At 50.9% G+C, this 20,548-nt stretch overlaps 1 protein-coding gene across 1 annotated transcript; it reads left to right on the top strand.

Moving 5' to 3' along the window:
• Positions 1–10,299: 10,299 nt before the first annotated feature.
• Positions 10,300–19,799, top strand: LSM4 (LSM4 homolog, U6 small nuclear RNA and mRNA degradation associated; the record flags this gene model as incomplete). Its single annotated transcript, XM_084250035.1, has 5 exons — positions 10,300–10,338; positions 10,995–11,036; positions 13,399–13,497; positions 17,779–17,962; positions 19,636–19,799. The coding sequence occupies 5 exons, from the start codon at positions 10,300–10,302 to the stop codon at positions 19,725–19,727; spliced, it is 456 nt and encodes a 151-aa protein (XP_084106161.1). The 3' UTR covers positions 19,728–19,799.
• Positions 19,800–20,548: the final 749 nt, after the last annotated feature.

The following is a 20,548-nucleotide window of genomic DNA, read 5'->3' as shown; positions in this document are numbered from 1 at the left end:
CAGAAGGACCGAAGTACACTGCTGAGGGGAGCAGCGGGCGGCAGGAGAGGTCTAGCGCGCCATGTAGGACCCTCCTCCGGTGGCCGGGAGCAGCTGGGGATCGAACCGGCGCTGCAGAGGCCGCAGGCAGCTTTGCAACCCAGCGCTCAACCGCAGCGCCACTGGGGAGGCCCATTACTAAACCATTTTCAAAACCAAGAAATGTACATCGGTATAATGTAATGTACTCAGGTACCACGCCTTATTTTCCAGAGTTGTAAACAAAGAAACCAACCTTCATATTTGTAAAGAATTGTTCCTTTTATTTTTCATTGCAATTTTCTTAAGGAGAGAAGGGAGGATAGTATGATGGTTAGAGTCACCTGGCCAGGGTTTGAATTCTGCCCACTTTTCACACGCTGTGTGTCCTCATAGGAGTTACTTTCCCATTCTGAGCTTCAGTTTCCTCATCTAGAAAATGCAGATGGTTATAATACAGTCATGTTTCGGTCTATAAGGGACCGTACCTGCAGTGGCGGTCCCAATAGGCTGTACCACACAACCTAGGTGTGAAGTAGGCTGTACCATCTACGTGTGTGTAATCACACTCCATGATGTTCACATAACAAAATCAACTAATGACAAAATTTCTCAGAACACAGCCTGGTTGTTAAGCACATGCTCTTGTTAAGCAAGGCATGATTATGCCAGAGGGAGAGTAAAGTCTAAGAGCATTAGCATGAATAACAAAGAGGTTACACAGAACGTCTTTTCTTTTTTTTTATTTAAAGAGCAGGTTTATCAGAAAAGGGATAGGACAGTAAAAGACACTTGCATAGACACAAGCAGGCAGGAAGAGCTGCCGCGAAAGGAACAGGTTTGCTGAGAGAGGCCTGCATGGTTGCAGGTGGGCAGCCTTGAGGAGAGCTGCCCCCGCTAAAGTTGGTCAGTGGAGAGAAGTCCCAGCATGGCACAGGTCATGGGCAGACAGAAAGGCTGCTGCCCTGCACAGGGAGAGTTGGCAAAAGGAATTGTTAGGGGGAAAAGGTTGTCCTAAAGCTAATTCCATACAGGCTTTGTGGACTCCACCCCCAGCCCAGGCCAAAGCCAAAGACACTGGGAACTCCAAATCCCATCACCACCAAAGGGAAGGTGGCTGGGAACTGAGGGTGGGGTTAAGCAGCCAGGTTGGTATAAAGCCAGACACGTGGGCTTTGGAGGGGTTCTCCCATTTTGGCTCTCCGCCAGCTCGCAGCTTCCAGCCAGCTCTGAGAGTGCTTTTTGGGTTTCCAGGTCGTCGGATCTGGTAGGACGCATTAAAGACTTTATTTCCCTATTTTCTCCCTGAGTTGTACATTTTCCTTATTTCCTTTTTCCCTTGTAAATAAACCTTTTATTAACCTTTTGTGTATAACTGTAGTGAAGTATTAATAAGTCCCTTTTAAGCGCGCGGGTGAGGACCCACAGCCAGGCAACCCGTTCAATATCGGGGCTGCCCTATAACAGAAGCACCTGCATAGTCACAGGTGGGCAGAAAGACTGCTGCACACAGAATGTCTTTATAGTCTTGTTGTTTTTATTTGTACAGAATGGGTCTGTGTGTTTGCATATGGAAGGATAAGCATAACGTATTGCTTAGTCAATCAACAAATGCTTAGTTATGTATATCTGTAACAGGGTGGTCCCCAGGAAAGAGGGAGGTTCCCTGCCCCACCCAAGGGAGGGTGGAGCTGAGCAGGAAGAGGAGAAGCTGAAGAAGAGACTGAGGAAGGAAGCAAGATGGAGCCAGAAGGAGACCTGGAGGAGGCGCATGGAGCCTAGAGATACGTGAAGAAACTGCGCTTGTCTTTTGGTCGTGGACTAGGTGACAAGATGTGGGTGAGACCCGTGGGGAGGTGACCATGGCAGCTTTTATCTTAATGTTGATTTTGCTCTTTTCCTTCCGGGCTTGTCTGGTAGTTTCTGATCCTTTTCTGTGGGTCCCCACTGGAAGATGCTTTAGACTTGTGGCAGGCTTTGGGGCCTTGCTCTGGGCCGATCCCATTTGGATGGAGTTTTACCCACGAGGGGATGGGTAACTTTGGGTGCTTGATTTAGAAACTAGACTCTTTGCCTTACCTGTATTGTTTCCTAGTTTTATTAAAGTTCCTTCCCATTAAAGTCTCCTATGTTTTGTGTTGATGCGGCGGATGGCAGAACCCATGTAGAATAGGCAGGTTTGCGGGGTTTGGGCTGCCCCTCTCCCTGTCCTATAACATATCCAGTTCCATCCCCAACCTCCTTCTATGCCATCTCCAGTCTCCTAACAAGTGTCACTCGTTGTAATTTCACTTCATTCCTGTGATTGTGCAGCTGCCAAATTTCCCTCCCTCTGGATTGTAAGGTACTAAAGTTCAAAGTATAAAAGAATGATTAGCTTTTGTTAACAGTCTCATGCAGTGTTCATGGAGTAGCACTGCATTTGTTCAGGTTTTGCCAATTGCTGAGAAGAGTCCAAACTCCAAGTGGATTAAGCCATAAAGTACAACTTCTTGGACTCATGTAAGTGGAAAGCCATGCCTTTTAACTTCAGCTTTAAGTCTAACTGGGTCCAGGGGCTCAAACCATGCCTCCCTTTCTACCCGTTAGCTGCACTGTCTTGTGTATGTTGGATTCAAACTGCACAAAACTTCTTTAAGGAGACTTGATGGCAATGGGCTTTCACTATCTCATCTTAGCAACCTCTTTGGAAATGGTTCTTCTCTCATTCAGATCTCAGGATCTCTCCCATGGGAGATTCTAATTGGCCTTGACAGGTCATGTGCTCCTCTTTTAACCATTACTATGGGGAGGGAATGGAGAACTTGCACAAGGAAAGAAAAAAAATTGCAGTAATCATAGACTGCCACACGGTGTCACCCAAGCAGAGGTTTCAGGCATGAATTGGACTTTGCCTGCTAGGCAAAAGGAGAAAGACTGCTTACATAGAAAAGTCTAGAAAATTCAGAAAAGGGTGAACCAGCATGAGATTTTCTTCCTGCTTTCATCACCATGTTGATACTGGGACTCCTCAGGAGAACCAGTTTCTGTTGTTTATCCTGGCTTTTACCCTGGGTAAACAACAGTTGGCAGATCACCCTGACCCCTCTAATCCAATTGGCATATCACTGTTGGCCTCTTACTAGTATTATAGAACAGGGAGAGGGGCAGCCCAAGCCCCGCAAACCTGCCTATTCTAAATGGGTTCTGCCATCCGCCGAATCAACACAAAACATATGAGACTTTAATGGGAAGGAACTTTAGTTAGGAAACAATGCAGGAAAGGCAAAGAGTCTAGTTTCTAAATGAAGCACCCAAAGTTACCCGCCCCTCGTGGGTAAAAGTCCATCCATATGGGATCGGCCCAGAACAAGGCCCCAAAGCCTGCTACAAGTCTAAAGCATCTTCCAGGGGGGACCCACAGAAAAGGGTCACAAACAACCGGACAAGTCCGGAAGGAAAAGAGTAAAATCAACATTAAGATAAAAGCTGCCATGGTCACCTCCCCACGGGTCTCACCCACATCTTGTCACCTAGTCCACGACCAAAAGACAAGCACAGTTTCTTCACGTGTCTCTAGGCTCCACGCGCCTCTTCCAGGTCTCCTGGCTCCATCCTGCTTCCTTCCTCAGTCTCTTCTGCAGCTTCTCCTCCTCCTGCTCAGCTCCACCCTCCCTTGGGTGGGGCAGGGAACCTCCCCCTTTCCTGGGGACCACCCTGTTACACTAGCACCTGCCCACATCCCAAGCGGGGCAGCCCCAAGCCAGTAATAGATTGGACTTGGAGAATAAACTCTCCAGCTCTTCTGATCCTGGCACACTATGAGATGCAGGCTGCCCACTTGAGGGCCCCCCTAGACTAACTCCTGGCTACCCACTCAACTGGCTACTCATTGATCCCTGCCAGGATCCCTCACTTGCTAAATCAGGTCTCTAGCCCCAGTGGGACTTTTTTTTTTTTAAGATTTATTTATTTATGCATATAAGGTCAGAGATGCGGGGTGGAGCAGGGGATGAAAGGATTCACCAGAGACAAAGTGGGGAGCAGAACAGGCAGACTGAGTGAAATACACTGCTGAGGAGCGCATGGGGCGAGACAGGAGAGGTCTGCTTCGCCATGTGGTTTCTCCCTGGCAGGCCAGGGATCGAACTTGTGCTGCAGAGGCTGGGGATTGCTTCATAGTGTGGTGCTTAGCCCCTTGTGCCACCAGGGAGGCCTCTTTTTTTTTAAGATTTATTTTTATTTACTTATGCATACAAGATCTGGGGTATAGGCCAGAGGTGTGGGGGTTGAGAGGATTCATCACAGAGTGGGGAGCAGAACAGGCAGATCCACTGAAGTACACTGTTGAGGGAGCAGTGAGCGAGACAGGAGAGGTCTGCTGTGCCATGTGGGTAGCTCCCTGGCTGCGGATCAAACTTGTGCTTCAGTGGCTGCAGATAGCTTCATAGCGCTGAGACTTTAACCCCTTGTGCCACCTTGGAGGCCCACCCCAGTGGGGCTTCTTAAGGTTACCTCCTGAATAAACTATGTACTCTTGTGTCTTCACCTGGGGGAGGACCCCAAACTCAAACATAAAGGACCATTGTCAGTCCAGGATTATAGCTTCCACATTTGATCCATCCTTATAATCATGCAGGTTGGTAGAGATGATTACTCCTGTTTTTAGTAAGGGAAGGCGAGGAACTTGATGGAGTCACTCAACAACTTCATAGCAGAGTCAAGCAATTAAACCACTCTCTCCTTGCTGAATCCTGGGAGAGGAAATTTTAGCATTCAACATCTGTTTGTTTGGGTGGTTAGGTCTGGGCATTCCCATCCTTTTTTCCCCAGTCCCCTAGTGCCTGATAAAGGAGAATCTTTTATTGGGAATCTGAGCATCAAGGGCTCCCCAAACTGGCTCCCAAAAGCACAGGGTCTTTTTAGCTGGAAGAAGCCAGCCCTGGGTTTGGTAAGAAAAGGCTCATAGGTCAATGCTGATATTTGGAGACCCAGAGAAGGGTATTCATCAGAGGAGGGCATCTCTAGGTCATTTACAGACTTGAGATCCAGGCAGAGGAAGGACCCCTCCATGGAAAACTAGCTGGGCCCCTCCTGGGAATTTAGTCAGGCTCACAAGTGTGGGAAATACATGCATGGTCCCCTAGAAGAATTAAATAAATGTCTACATTCAAAGAAGTCATAGCTAATATTTGTCGCAGTGGGTTGAGTCATATCCCCTAAAACGATGTGTTCTAACATATCTAACCCCCAAGGACCTGTGAATATGACCTTATTTGAAATAAGGGCTTTGTAGGTGTAACTAAGGGTCTGAAGATGAGATTTTCCTGGGTATAGAATGGACCTTATCAAAGAAAGGACAGTTTAAGACACAGACACACAGAAGAAAGCCAGGAGAAGACAGAAGCAGAGATTAGAGCGATGTATCTGCAAGTCAAGGAACAAAGACTGGACAACCGCCAGAGCTGAGGGGGACCTGGGACAAATTGTCCCACAGAGCCTTCCAAAGGAACTAAGCCTGACTGACACCTTAAATTCAGACATCTGAGTTGAGTTGTATTGTTTTTGCTTTTTTTTTTTTTTAAGATTTATTTATTTATACAAGCACTGGGTACAGTCAGAAGCGCGGGAGAGTGAGAGAATTCACCAGAGCCAGAGCGGGGAGCAGAGCAGGCAGAAGGACCGAAGCACATTGCTGAGGGGAGCAGCGAGCGGCAGGAGAGGTCTGCGCGCCACGCGGGAACGTCCTCCGGTGGCCGGGGAGCAGCCGGGGATCGAACCGGTGCCGCGGAGGCTGCGGGCAGCTTCGCAACCCAGCGCTCATCCGCTGCGCCACCGGGGAGGCCCTTGTTTTTGCTTTTTAAATTTATTTTTGCGTAGAAAAACTGAGGGTGTATTTGTATTGGGAGGGGCGGATTCACCAGAGACAGAGTGGGGAGCAGAACAAGGCAGGTTTACTGAAATACACTGCTGAGGGGTGCAGCATGGGAGACAGAAGAGGTCTGTTGCGACATGTGGCTCCCTAACCAGGTGATAGCGCTGAGACTTCTTAACCCCTTGGCCACCAGGGAAGCCCGAGTTCTATTGTCTTAAGCCACGCAGTTCGTGGCAATTTTTTACGGCCGCCCGAAGAAACAAACACGTTTGCCTATTTACTTTGCTCTTTCTCCCAAATGGGTTCCCAAGCCCCACCTCAAATTTGTTCGCCGTTTCATGAGGCTGACACACAGTAGGTCTTACCTGTGTACTAAATGCTTAGTATGTGACAGACGCTGAAAGTGCTTTTCCGTTGTTTAACTCGGTTTATGCTCACTGCCACCTCCTGGAGCTGATACTATGTTAGGCCCATTTCACGGAGTGGCAAATTGAGGCTCAGAGGTGCACAGGCAGAATGCCAACCTCGTAAAAGACTTGCCTTGGATAAGGATCAACTACAATCATGAGAATCAGACGAGCAGGAACCGCCTGTCCCAAGAACCAAGGAGCCCCGACATCCCCATTTGCAAACTGGAGAAAATAACCGACTTCCTCCACCGCAGAGCACCGACCCTGAGGGCTCTTGCCTGCGCGCGCGCCCCTACCCACAAGGCCGCATGCGCGGGCGCACATTGCTCCGCCCCCTTTTGCAGCACTCACCGCGACACTTTACGGCTCTCTCCTTTCCTCCGGCGGGAACGCGGTCCACCTTGTCCCTCGTGCCTAGCGGGTCCGCCTTACTCCGCGTAGATTGGTTGTCCGTCCCTCGAACCCCGCGTTGATTGGCTCGCGTCGCTGCCGCTCCATTTCAGCCTTGTGGCGCCAGGCGGGGCGGCTACGGGCGGCAGCGGCAGCGGCAGCGGCGGAAGTGACCGGCGAGTCCGGTCCCCGCCGGCACCATGGTGAGGGCAGGGCGACGGCGAGGAGGCGGGGGACGCGGTCGTCGTGGGCCCTGGGGGTGGGCGCTGTGGCGGGACCACGTGGAGCGCGAGCGAGCCCTCCGGGGCCCTGGTCCTTTCCCTGCTCAGGCCGGAGGAAGCAGGGGGCCCCCAAGCACATCGGTCTTGGGGGTCTTAGAGTTGGAACAGCTGGTAATCATAGCACAGCGGCCTGGCCTCAGTCTTTCCATTTTGCAAATAGGGAAACTGAGGGCGGGAAGCCGCCTTACGGTCCGGGGATTACGTGCTGAGTGATTTTCACTGGAAGGGTCTCCGAGTGCATCCCACCTAGTCTATAACTTGAAAGGAGCTCCATGAAGTAGGTTTGAGTCTTGAAATTAGAGCTAGTTTTGGAAATTCCAGGGCTTGGAAGGCCGTTAGAATGTCAGCAGCGCAACCTCCTGTGCCTCTCGTTTTCAGACTGAAAGACAGACCCAGGGAGGGGGTTTTCCCGAGCCTCAAAGCACCTTGAGCCAGGCAGAGAGGATCGTCCTCCCAGTTCACAGAAGGAAAGATTGAGGCCCTGACAAGTAGCCCACCAAGGCCACACTGCCCACTGTTCGTGGCAAGTCGAATCTGAACCAGAGAGGGCAGGTACCCACATATACAGACGGGGAAATGGAGGCTGCCATGGAAGAATTCAGAGCTAGGAGAACTGACTGATCTGCACTAAGATCAGCTGGCTTTGCAGAGGTGGAAGGAAGGCTCTGTTCTTCTTGGCCTCATGGGATGGGCAGAGCTAGAGAGACTGACTCTTCATTTTTTATCCCCAGTATGTTCCCAGAACCTAGAACAGGTCCTCAAATGTCCGTTTTATTCAACATTGCTTTGATTATAGGGTTGATGCGGGTAAAAAATTCCCAGCTGATGTTGAATAAACTGATGTTATTTGAGGACCTGCTTACATTCTATGTCGTATTACTTAAAGTTGCAGTTTCTAAGAACCTGTGGAAAACATTGGATGATGTACTGACTCCTGCCTTCAGCTGAAGAGCGTCAGGAGTGGACAAGGCATCATTCCCCCAGCTCTTAAGGTCATGGTGGAGTCAGAAACCGGGGTCTAGAGGAGGCTGAGGGTTGTTGGAGACAATTGAGAGTCGCAGGAAGCAATGAGGTCTAGGCCTGAGGACCCAACCCCAGAAGTTCTGAGGAACCTCAGAGAAAGGATTTTCTTCCTGAAGCTTTCACAACTTTCCTGACTTCCCCCTGAAGTGGCTGTCAGACCCTCTACTATCTTCCTCACCTCCTCCTGGCATTTTCCTTTTTCTCACCTGGTTTTAAGTTCTGGGAACTCCTCTCTGTTTCTGGCACAGTTTGGGAATGTGGGTATAGAAGATACAGGATGGGGATGTAGCCACTACCCTAAGCTGCTGTGGCCTTAGAAGACTCCGGATGCCACCTCTCCCCATCTCAGCTCCTCTTCCTATCTGTGGGGTGGGGTGAGTATCCCACTGCCCTGGTGACATGTGCCTTTCCCTTATGTGTTTGTTCAGCAAATATTTACTGAGTCCCTCTTGTGTGCCTGGTCCTGTTGGGTGCTGAACAAAGTCCACACCCACTGAGTTTTCCAGTCTAGCCAGGGAGACATAATAAACAAACAAGCTAATTAGAGACTGACTACATCCTATAATAGAAACAGTGGAGGGTGGCCCAGGTGGAAACCTTTTTCCCCAGATGAGGGTTTTACTAGAGCCTGGCCAAAGGAGGTGACTTCTGGCACCCCGGCCAGCTTGGCATCTGGCACCCCACGCAGAGGGAGCTGCAGAACAAAGGTTGGCAGCTGGGACAGGTGTGTGTGGGGAATAGAAGAGATGTTTGGCTGCAACACATCAGGCCTGACTTTGGTCGCGTGGGACAGCTTATGCGTAGGTGCTGGTCCCATCTATGTCAGACTTGTCTGTGCTGCTTCATGAACAGCACTACCAGTGACAGCAGCTGAGAGCAGGTGGTAGCCCCAGTGAGGCCATCACCAGCATTGAGTATGCTTTACAAGGACATCTGTGGACCCCTGCTGCCAGGACTTTGCTGTGTGTCTCTGAACACGTCCCAGCTCTGGCCACTGGTGCCTCAGCCACAGCTGGGTCTCTGCCTTTGGTGCTGAGTCCTAGTTCATTCTCATCTTTCAAGGCTAGCTGACCCCGTCCGCTCTTGAGATCTGGGAGGAGGGCCCAGGTGTCTCATTGCTCTGGTGCAGATCCCCACAGCTGGCTTCTCCATAGTAAAAGGCCCCGGGGCACCAGACCTGCACTGGGGCAACATCACATGGACACATTCCAAAAGGTGGGATAGGAGCACAGATTGGGCCCAGCCCACCCACATCCTCCGTCTGTGCCTGGAACAACCACCCCTTCTTCCTCCTTATCTTGCCCTTCCAGGAAGTCAGTGCAGGAAGTGGGATTGGGCCTGGCTTCCTGGCGCTCCCCACCCCCATATTGGTCTTCTCAGGAAGACCTATGGAATATAGGATCCCCCCACCCAAGCCTTTCCATGGGGAACCAGGCACACTGAGGGGGTTGAGGGCCACCTTTGCCCCCTCTTCCCCAAAGAGGCCTGAATCTCCAGCATAGCACAAAGTGGGCCTTGGATTCTCCTACAAAGAGCTGGGGTTCAATGACTTGGAATCTGGTCACTTTCTAGTTGTAGGGCCCTTGGTGCATACTGTTTTTGTTTTTGTTTTTTTAAAAGATTTATTTATTTATTTATACATACGTATAAGCACTGGATACAGTCAGAAACGTGGGAGGGTGAGAGAATTCGCCAGAGCCAGAGCGGAGAACAGAGCAGGCAGAAGGACCGAAGTACACTGCTGAGGGGAGCAGCGGGCGGCAGGAGAGGTCTGCGCGCCATGCGGGACCCTCCTCCGGTGGCCGGGGAGCAGCCAGGGATCAAACCGGCGCTGCAGAGGCTGCGGGCAGCTTTGCAACCCAGTGCTCAACCGCTGTGCCACCGGGGAGGCCCCCTTGGTGCATACTGTAAGTGCTGTTGCTGGGCCCAGACTAAAGCATGGCTACCCAGGACTCCCTCTACAAGCTCAGAGGTTTCAGAGGTATGTGGACTGATTTGTGTCCCCAAAATGAAAAGAACTGATTTTTTCCACTTACATTATAAAAGCAAAATTCAGGGGCCTCCCTGGTGGTGCAGGGGTTAAAGACACAGCGCTATCAAGCTATCACCAGCCACTGCAGCACAGGGAGCTAACCCACATGGTACGGCAGACCTCTACTGTTTCGCCTGCTGCTTACCCAGCAGTATATTTCAGTAGATCTGCCTGTTCTGCTCGCTATTCTCTCTCATGAATCCTCTCGCCCTTCCACACCTTTGGCTTACACCCCAGTTCTTGTATGCAAAAATAAATCTTTTTTTAAAAAGCAAACAAAATTCAGTAATGATGGAAAAGAGAAACGTCTCAGAAGCTCACCTAACCTGGGTGAGTTTTAGGATTCTATCCTTTATCTTCCCTTACTGTCACCAGACAGTGGATGTTTCTTGTTTCTCACCTGATGAAATCCTGGCTTGGAAAACCTAGCTCAAATATGACTTCTCTGGGAGACTGACTCCCAATTGAGCCTAGTGGAGTTATTCCTGATCCAGTGAGCTTAGCACTCTGCTGCACATAGACCTGGTGAGGCCAGACTCTGTACCTTCTAGCTCTGGTGCCCAGCAAGTTGTCTGTACCTCAGTGAAATGGCTGTGATGATAACCAGATTTGATCCATCAAGGTGGATGGGACTCAGTGCCATCATTTGGGCAAAAGGCACAAGTAGCAGCAGGATCTGTGTGCTGTGGTGCAATTTATAAGTGGGGGTGGGGGGAGGGATATTGCACCAGGAATGGTCAGTACCAGGGATAGGTAGTGACTTCCTCTGGGATGTCACAAGGCTGCCCAGAGCTTTCTTTCCTAAACTGGAGAACAGGTATGTGTCTTGGGGCTGGACAAAGTGAGGAGATTCATTAGGGATGAGGGGTGTGTGGTCCTGCACCCTAATGCTATGTGATGACTGATGTTCCTGAGATGCCCAAGGGACCCTGACCTATCCAGACACTGATCACACACTGGGTCATGTGCCTTTGTTTGCCTTTCAGCTTCCCTTGTCGCTGCTGAAGACAGCTCAGAATCATCCCATGGTAAGTACATGCAAGTCAGGGACAGTGGATTACAGTGGGAACCAGCCTCAGAACAGGGACAGGGACACCAGGGAAAGGGTGAAGGGCCTCCAGCCAAACCTGCTTCCTGCCACTCCAGGAAGCAGCAGCTCGCTCTCCTTTCCCTCCCACACATGTCAGGACCTGTGTCATTTCTGCTGCTTATGAAAGTGATTTGTATTAAAATTTCAGACGCTAGAGACACAGAAAGTGGAAGCCTGTCTTCTTTCCTAGCAGTATAACTAGTTCTTTGGTACATGCTCATTCAGACTTTGAACTTGTGCATGTAAACATGAATATAATTTTTTCAAACAGATAGGGTCACAGCATACATATTATTTCCTAAACAGCTTCTGTCCTTAACAGTACAGTGTGGTATCTGCCAGTATGTTTTCCTTTTTCTTTATTATTATTCATATATAATTCACATACCTTACAGTTCAACCTTTAAAGTGAACAATTCAGTAGCATTTAGCATATTCACCATGTTGTGCAACCATTACTTATGTCTATTCCAGAATAGTCCATCACCACCACAGGAGAGCCTATCCCCATGACCAGTTACTCCCCCTAACCACTAATCTACATTGTGTATGGAATTGCCTGTTCTGGACATTTTTATATGAGTGGATCACATGCTCTGTGTCTGGCTTTTCAGCATATTTTTGAGGTTCATCTACATTGTAGCTTGTGTCGTGACTTGGTTCCCTATGATAATCCGTTGTATGGATGGAACCACATTATGCTTATCCATTGTCTGCTGATGAACATTTGATTTGTTTTCACTTTTTCATTCTGTGAATACTTTGGCTGCTGTGGACACATATGTACACATGTGGATGTGTGTCTTCATTTATCTTGGGCAGATAACCTGGGTGGATTCTCAGCCTTTCCCTAGCAACAGCACATTATCGGAATGATATGCTATTCAGCTGTTTTTCAAAAAACACATAAAAATAGGCAAGTAAGGGCCTCCCTGGGGGCTCAAGGGATTAAGTCTCTTTACTGTTAAACTATCAGCAGCCACTGCAGCATGAGTTCGATCCCCAGCCAGGGAGCTACCCATATGGCGCAGCAGACCTCTCCTGTCTTGCCCGCTGCTCCCCTCAACAGTGTGTTTCAGTCAGTCTGCCTATTCTGTTTCCCACTCTGTCTCAGGTGAATTCCCTCACCCTGACCTACCCCCAACCCCACACTCTGGCCTATACCCCAGCTCTTGCATGCATAAATGAAAAAAAAAAAAAAACCCTCTTTTTAAAAAATAAATCTTTTTTGGGGCCTCCCCTGGTGGCGCAGCGGTTGAGCGCTGGCTTGCGAGGCTGCCCACAGCCTCTGCAGTGCCAGTTCGATCCACGGCCACTGGCGAGGTTCCCACAAAAAATGAATAAATAAATAAATAAATCTTTTTAAGATTTAAAATAAATTGTTACAAAATAAATAAATGTTTTTTAAAAAGATGTATTTTATTTATTTATGCATACGAGAGCTGGGGTGTAGGCCAGAGGTACAGGGGTTGAGAGGATTCACCAGAGACAGAGTGGGGAGCAGAACAGGAGGATCCACTGAAATACACTGCTGAGGGAGTCTCCCCTGGTGGAGCAGGCGGTTGAGTGCCATGCTGTGAAGCTGTTCGCAGCCTCTGCACTGCGGGTTCGATCCAGGCCGGCTGGCGAGGGTCCCACATGGCACAGCAGACCTCTCCTGTCGCACCCGCAGCTCCCCTCAGCAGTGTATGTCATCAGCCTGCCTGTTCTGTTCCCCACTCTGTCTCTGGTAAATCCTCTCACCTTCCCGCACATCTGACCTGTACCCCGGTTCTTGAATAAATTAAATAAATCTTTTTAAAAAAGAAAGAAATACACTGCTGAGGGGAGCAGCGGGCCAGATGAGAGAGGTCTGCTGTGCCATGTGGGTCAGCTCCCTGGCTGGGGATTGAACTCATTCTGCAGTGGCTGCTGATAGCTTAATATTGTGCTGCGACTTAATCCCTTGCACGACCAGGGAGGCCCAAAAATAAATAAATTTATAAAAAGAAAAACTGTTCTAAACCATCAGAGCACAAGCATATACCACCAAAATAATGCCTGCCTAACTACCGTTATCCTAACCTTGCTTAGGTTAATGCTTGTCCCTTTAAAGATTTGTGGGTTTTTTTTTAATTGCACAGAAATAACCTCACTGTAGAAAGCCTACAATGGCCAGCAAGTGTATAGAGGAATCAGGATGAGTCGCCTGTAAGAAGGGCAGCTGGGAACCTGGGTGCCATGTGCTGTGGCCAAGGGGCAGGAGGAAGCAGATTTTCTGAATGGGGACCACGACTGACTTGGAGCTTATCTCTCTCCAGTTGGTGGAGCTCAAAAATGGGGAGACATATAACGGGCACCTGGTGAGCTGTGACAATTGGATGAACATCAACCTGCGAGAGGTGATCTGCACATCCAGGGTGAGTGCCCCTAGAGTCTGCTCCTGTGCTGAGGACCAATACAGCCAGTTAGGTCGGGGGTGCAAGGAGTAGGAGAAACAACTTGGAGGACCTACTTAATGCGACTTTCTCATCTTGGCATTCTTATTAGTAAGTGGGGTGACAGCCCCTCCTTGGACCCTGCAGGGGGAATGGAAGGAAAGGTACCTCTGAGCCTACCAACTCACCTTGACCTGTCATCCTGCCTGGGGTGGGGCTTGTGGATGGGTTGGAGTCTTGGGTGAATAAAATCAGGGATTAAACTGGCTGTGGAGGAGCTGGGCTGAGGAGACCAGGATACCAAGCCCGCATAGTTGACTAGATTTTGCACCTGCTCAGAATCTGCCTAAGGCTGGCGGTGCTGAGATAGCCTACAGTCCTCAGCTGCTGCGTCTGTGGTGTTACCTCTGACCATGAAGGACTTAGTCCTGAGGCACACCGTGGGCTACAAATCCCTACTGCTCTGCTGTGTTGTAGGAAGTGGCCTCTAGAGAAGGCTAGACCTTCCTCACCTTTGCGCCTGACATTGACAGTCATCTGGCCTTATAGGCCATGGTGGTATGGCAGTGGGGTGTCTAAACCTCCAGTGGGTTAGGACTGCCCTAGGGCCCTGTGAACGAGGAAACTTGTTTACTCCAGAGACCTTAAACCAGAAAGCATAGGACCAGGAACAGCACTGGACAGGCCAGGGCTAGGGGTCTACCCTTGCCCTCAGGGTGAAATGAAGATGAAGGCAATGGCTCTTCCCTCTGCCTTGCTCTGGGCTCTGTGTTAGAGCTTTCCTTCCACTCTGACTTTGGCAACATCTTCCCCCTTCTTAATATTACAGGGAAGGTAACTGGAGAGGGGAGCTCTCTTGAGGGGCTCAGTAGCCTGCTTCTTATGGTCCCAGCCTACTGGAAACTTCCTTTTGTTTCCCATGTCCGACTCTAAGCAGCAGGTATCTGGGTGGTTCATTGTGATTGTTGAAGACTGTGCCACCACACAGTCTTCATGTAGCCGAGCAAGGTCCTTCTGTATGTGGCCAATAGATCTGTATTCACTTCTATAACCTGGAACCACTGAACCTTAGAGCAAGGTCAGTCTAGCCTCCATGGTCAGTTGACAGCGGGCACATGTAATTATTGCAATGGGAAACAGTGTTTCCAGACCACCAAAGTACAAGCGTACACTACCAAAAGAATGCCTACCCAGTCAGTGGCCACTATTAGCCTAACCTTGGATGGCCCTTTATTTATTTATTTATATTTATATTTTTATTTATTTTTTTTGAAGATTTATTTATTTATTTGTACAAGCACTGGGTACAGTCAGAAGCGCGGGAGGGTGAGAGAATTCACCAGAGCCAGAGCAGGGAGCAGAGCAGGCAGAAGGACCGAAGTACACTGCTGATGGGAGCAGCGGGCGGCAGGAGAGGTCTGCGCGCCATGTGGGACCCTCCCCCGGTGGCCAGGGATCAAACCGGTGCTGCAGAGGCTGCCGGCAGCTTCGCAACCCAGCGCTCAACCACTGCTCCACCGGGGAGGCCCTATTTATTTTTAAAGATTTATTTATTTGGGCCTCTCTGGTGGCGCAGGGGTTAAGACACAACCTATGAAGCTATCCACAGCCTCTGCAGCACGAGTTCGATTCCCAGACAGCCAGGGAGCAACCCACATGGTGCAGCAGACTTCTCCTGACTTGCCCGCTGTTCTCCTCAGCAGTGTATTTCAGTCAGTCTGCCTGTTCTGTTCCCCATTCTGTCTCTGGTGAATCCTCCCACGACCCACCCCCTGCGCCCCTGGCCTGTACCCCAGCTCTTGTATGCATAAATAAATAAATCTTAAAAAAAAGTTTATTGGGGCCTCCCCGGTGGCGCAGCAGTTGAGCGCTGGGCTGCAAAGCTGCTGGCAACCTCTGCAGCGCCAGTTCGATCCCCGGCCTCCGGCGAGGGTCCCACATTGCGCGCAGACCTCTCCTGCCGCCCGCTGCTCCCCTCAGCAGTGTACTTCGTCAGTCTGCCTGTTCTGTTCCCCGCTCTGGCTCTGGTGAATTCTCTAGCCCTCCCGCGCTTCTGACTGTACCCAGTGGTTGTATAAATAAATAAATAAATAAATAAGATTTATTTATTTATGCATACAAATAAATCTTTTTTAAAAAGCATTTATTCGTGCATACAAGGACTGGAGTACAGGCCAGAGGTGCAGGGAGTGAGAGGATTCACCAGAGACAGAGTGGGAAACAGAACAGGCAGACTGACTAAAATACACTGCTGAGGGGAGGAGCGGGTGAGACAGGAGAGGTCTGCTGCGCCATGTGGGTAGCTCCCTGACCGGGGATGGAACTCGTGCTGCAGAGGCTGCGGATAGCTTCATAGTGCTGTGTCTTAACCCCTTGCGCCACCCAGGAAGCCCCTGGTCGTCCCTTTAAAGACTTGTGGATAGATTGGTTGGTTGGTTTCAATGACACAAAAAATAACTTCATTGGGACCTCCCCACTCTGTCTCTGGTGAATCCTCTAACCCCCACACCTCTAGCCTGTACCCCAGTTCTTGTATGCAAAATAAATCTTAAAAAAAAAAAACCCAAAATACAGGACCTCCCTGGTGGCACAAAGGGTTAAGCACCGCCCTATGAAGCTATCCGCAGCCTCTGCAGCATGAGTTCCATCCCTGGCCAGCCAGGGAGAACCCATATGGCTCAACAGACCTCTCCTGTTTCACCCGCTGCTTCCCTCAGCAGTGTATTTCAGTCGATCTGCCTGTTCTGTTCCCCACTCTGTCTCTGGTGGATCATCTCACTCCCTGCATCTCTGGCCTGTGCCCCAGCTCTTGTATGCATAAATACATAAATCTTTAAGAATAAATAAATAAAGAATAACCTCACTGTAGAAAGCCTACAATCCCCAGCAAGTGGCATTGCTGAGCAGACCCCCCTCCTTGCCCTGGAGGTTGGAAGAGAAGGCTGGAATGAGGTGGGAATACACTCTGGGTCCTCATCTCTCCCTCAGGCACTGAGTGGGCAACAGTATGCAGAAACCCCTCAGGCCTGAGAAATCACAGGGAGAACTAGATTGGGAGGTGGTTGAGGCCGTGGGCTACCCGTCAGCCCCAGCTCCAGTCTAAGACTGTATCTTTCTGTTTCTGTCTGGCTGTGATCTGCATCTCCATGGATTTATTGGCCCGTTGCCTACTCTCTCTGGGAAAGGAATGCCTCCCGACGTTCCTGTGTGAGTTGGGGGCTCTTGCTGTTCCTGGGAAAAGTTGGCCCTTGAACATTGCATTGGTCCCACCAAGCACCTCGATCAGGCCAGCCCAGCCCAGCCCAGGCACTTCTAACAAGCTGTGCACTGGGGTTTCAAGGAGACTGGAGGCAAGGTCTGTGGAGGGCCAAAGTTAGGCATATAGCATGTACAAGGTGCTGGAGGCAAGACGCTTGCTGTGTGTATTCCAGAAAGTTCCATCTGGAAGGCAGGTCAGGTTGAGGACTCAGAAAGGGCAGCTAGGGTGGGGCTGGATTCCAAGACTTTGGGAGACACACTGAGAACTTGGACCTCATCCTTGAGCCAAGGGGGCCCTGGTTAGGTTCTAAGCAGAGAGATTTGGTTTGATTTCTAAGGGTGTGGGGGGAAGACTGGGCTTTTGGCTAAGGGCAACAGGGTGGAGCTGGGGAACAATTCTAATGGAAGAGCCCCAGGTTCCTGCCCAAGGGCAGTAGGAAGGAATGTGATGGGAGGCTCTGTCTACAGTAGGGAGAAGGCTTTGCCAGCCCTGTCTCTAGCTGCATTGAAAACTAGTATTGTGGGGAGCTGCCCCTGGCGGGCTCAGACTTGCCTCCCCCATCCCTCGGGCCCTCCTCACCATCACACAGGGTCTCTATCCTGCTCACGCCCACACACACCACGTCAGGAGACACTTTGTGGATGAAGGGATGAGTCAGGGCATTGGAGAGGGCTCCAGAAGGTGGTTCAGAAGGCTGCCACAGCCCAGCTTTGCCCTTTTCTGGGCCTCAGGCTGCAGGTAACCACCCACTCCTGTCTGGCAGTCTGATTTCCATGCAGCCCCATATGCTTCATGTGGAGGTTCCCAAAGTTCTGGTGAGATCCACAGGCCCCTCTCCAAGGAGTGTCCAGGCCTGAGAACTCCACAGCATACAGCCCGGGTCCTGGCATGGTTTGGGACCCGGGCCTGATTGGGACCAGGACATGAGGGGCAGATACCCCGCTAGCCAGCTATTGGGACATGCTCCAGACTTGAGATGAAATGACATCTCCCTCCCCCAACAGGATGGGGACAAGTTCTGGCGGATGCCCGAGTGCTACATCCGTGGCAGTACCATCAAGTACCTGCGCATTCCTGATGAGATCATCGACATGGTGAAGGAGGAGGTGGTGGCCAAGGGCCGTGGCCGAGGTGGCCTGCAGCAGCAGAAACAGCAGAAGGGTCGAGGCATGGGAGGTACCGGTCGAGGTAGGCCCCTCCCCACCCATACCCATACTACAGAGTTTTGGGGGTGGTTTCCCTGCTGAGGGTGGGGGGGGGGAGGCAGCCAAAGCACGTGGAGTTCATCCAGTTCAGTGTTGACATTCCTGGCCACTGCTGTCACAGAGCCCGCCCCCCTTCCCCTCCCCACACACACAGAGCTGTGAGGCTGTGACTCACAGTGCTCCTCTGCAGGCAGCTGACACTGCTGTTGGCCGTGTGCTCCCAATGCAGGGTCCTGGCAGAGTCCTTGGTAACAGTGTTGACCCTCCTCCCACCGGTGGCAGTCCTCAGTTCCCTACTCTGGACTCAGCTCTGGGGGCCAGTGCAGTGCCCATGCATACCTGGGACTTGACCCTTCATCTCAGTGCCCCCCCCCCCCCCCGGGGGATACTCGGACCTCCCTGAACCTGTTTTCCCTCTATAGGGAGGGCCAGGCAGTACCTGCCTCACCAGGGAGCTGGTGAGCACCCCAGCTCCAGATCTAGAATGGATCCTTTACATACTGTCACCACATTACACAAAGCCTAGTACACTTTTTGATAGACCCCTTCCTTGCCCCACACCAGATTATAAATCTAGCATAAAACTCATTGGTCCTGCAGTCAGCTCACATTGACTGTATGCCCTGCCCCTCCTTACCTTTCCCTGCCTGGCTTCTGTTCTTAGAGGGCTCTGGCTTTGTCTCTTCCCTCTACTGGCACCTCCTGCATGCCAGGCTCAGGTCCCACTCCAGGAGTCAGAAGTGAGCCAAAGGATCCTCTAGGCCCAAGGTTGCCAGGGCCTGAGACTGGGGGCTCTCAGGCCCCCGCCTGTCCCATTCCGGAGGGTCAGACCCTCAGTGCTGAGGTCTAACACTGTCGGAGAGCTGTGCTGACAGGGAGGGACTCCCTCAATTGTAGGTGGAATCTCTCGGAAGCCCCTGAGCAGGTGGCCCTTGGCAAAGGTGGTCTTGCCTGCAAGAGATGAGGTTGGATAGCCCCTGCCAGCAGTCCCTGCTGCATCTCTGCTGGAAGGGTCTGTGCACATGGATGTGTGTCCCCGTGTTGCCCTGGTCTTTCCAGGGCACATGTGGTATGTTTGGAAGTGAACCACCTACTACCATTACTGGCTGACAAAGGTCTGAGGGTGGGGTGCTCCCTTGTCCCCACCTCTGAAACTGGACACACAGAAGCCCCACTCATTTATCTCTTCTTGGCAGGTGTGGGCATTATATAGTGCTGAGGGAGGGGGGCCTGGGTCCCCTCATTCAGGTCCCTGACTCTGAGCCGGGGGTCTCTGCCCCACTCCTCAGCTAAATCCTGCCTCTGTCCTAGCTCTGCTTCTTACCTCTTCTTGGAAGTCCTGGCTTTGTCATCTCCTAGAGGACCCCCAACCCTGACCGTAGGAAGCCTGTTCCTGACTGGGCACCCACCTCTGTCCTCCCTGGCACCCTTGCACCACAGGGAACCTGGTTTTGTCCCCTTGTCACACTGAGAATGCCCATGCCTGCCTTGGTCATATACTTCACCCCAGAATCTTGGCACACACACACCCCCATCTTAAAGAAGAGGAGAGACTTGGGTTAGGCGATTCGACCAGAGTCGAAGGTTCTGGCCAGAGTCCTTGCCCACAGTGAGACTGCTGGGCCCAGCTCTGCTGCAGCATCCACTCTTCCACAGGTGTGTTCGGCGGCCGGGGCCGAGGCGGGATCACAGGCACAGGCAGAGGTCAGCCAGAAAAGAAGCCGGGCAGACAGACGGGCAAACAGTGAGCTGCCCTGCATCCTGCAGAGACTGAGCGCTGGCTCTGCTCCCACCTGAGGCTGTGTTTCTACTGTCCGGTTCAGAAGGAACAGAGACATGCTGGGGAAGCCCCTGGCCTGGTCTGTGGTCTCCTCTTTACGTAAAGTCCTTGTTTTTTGCCAGCACTTCTACGGTTGGAAATGCTGTCCATTGTTTTTGGTTTTGTGAAGTTGCAGCTGACTTGACTCCTAGAAGATTCTGTGTGTTTCGTTAGCACCTTTTAAAAGTCCCCGTTCTTGTTTTGAGGGCAGGCTTCTTCCAAGCAGGTTTGTTTTGCATTTGAGTTAGATCCCCTTGTGGCAAACAGATGGGATTTATTTGATTGACAGCCTTGAGTTTCCTGAAACACAGACCCCAGAATTTCCTTTTCAGAATAAATATGGAGAAACACGTTTCCCAGAAGCTGTACCAGGAATGCTGTTGGCCCCTGCCCTTTGGCCTTCTGTCTCCTTTGTGTTATTAAAATAAAATGAAATGCAAACTATAAACTGCAAATCCACAATTCCTTTTGAAACACCAGGCATGTGGTATCCTTAGGAAATCACAGCCCTGTGAGAGAAGTTTCCTGTTGAGGACTGTGGTCCTCTCGCATTTCAACAGGAGATAATGGTTCCATGTCCCTCAATGTCCTCTTAAGAAAGAAGAGTCCAACTTCTGGACAGTTGGGGGCCCTGCAGCAGATTTGTCTGTGACCATCCTTCGTAGGGATAATTGTGCAGAGAGATGGGGGAGGATAATCCCAGAATGGCACCCACAAGACTGTCCTGGCCACCACCATGCTGCCCTTCTT

Source organism: Talpa europaea (genome assembly GCF_964194135.1).
Source record: "Talpa europaea genome assembly, chromosome: 12".
NCBI classification, from domain to species: Eukaryota; Metazoa; Chordata; class Mammalia; order Eulipotyphla; family Talpidae; genus Talpa; species Talpa europaea.
Note: the sequence above shows the minus strand (reverse complement) of the source record. Positions and strands in the feature narration are given on the sequence as shown.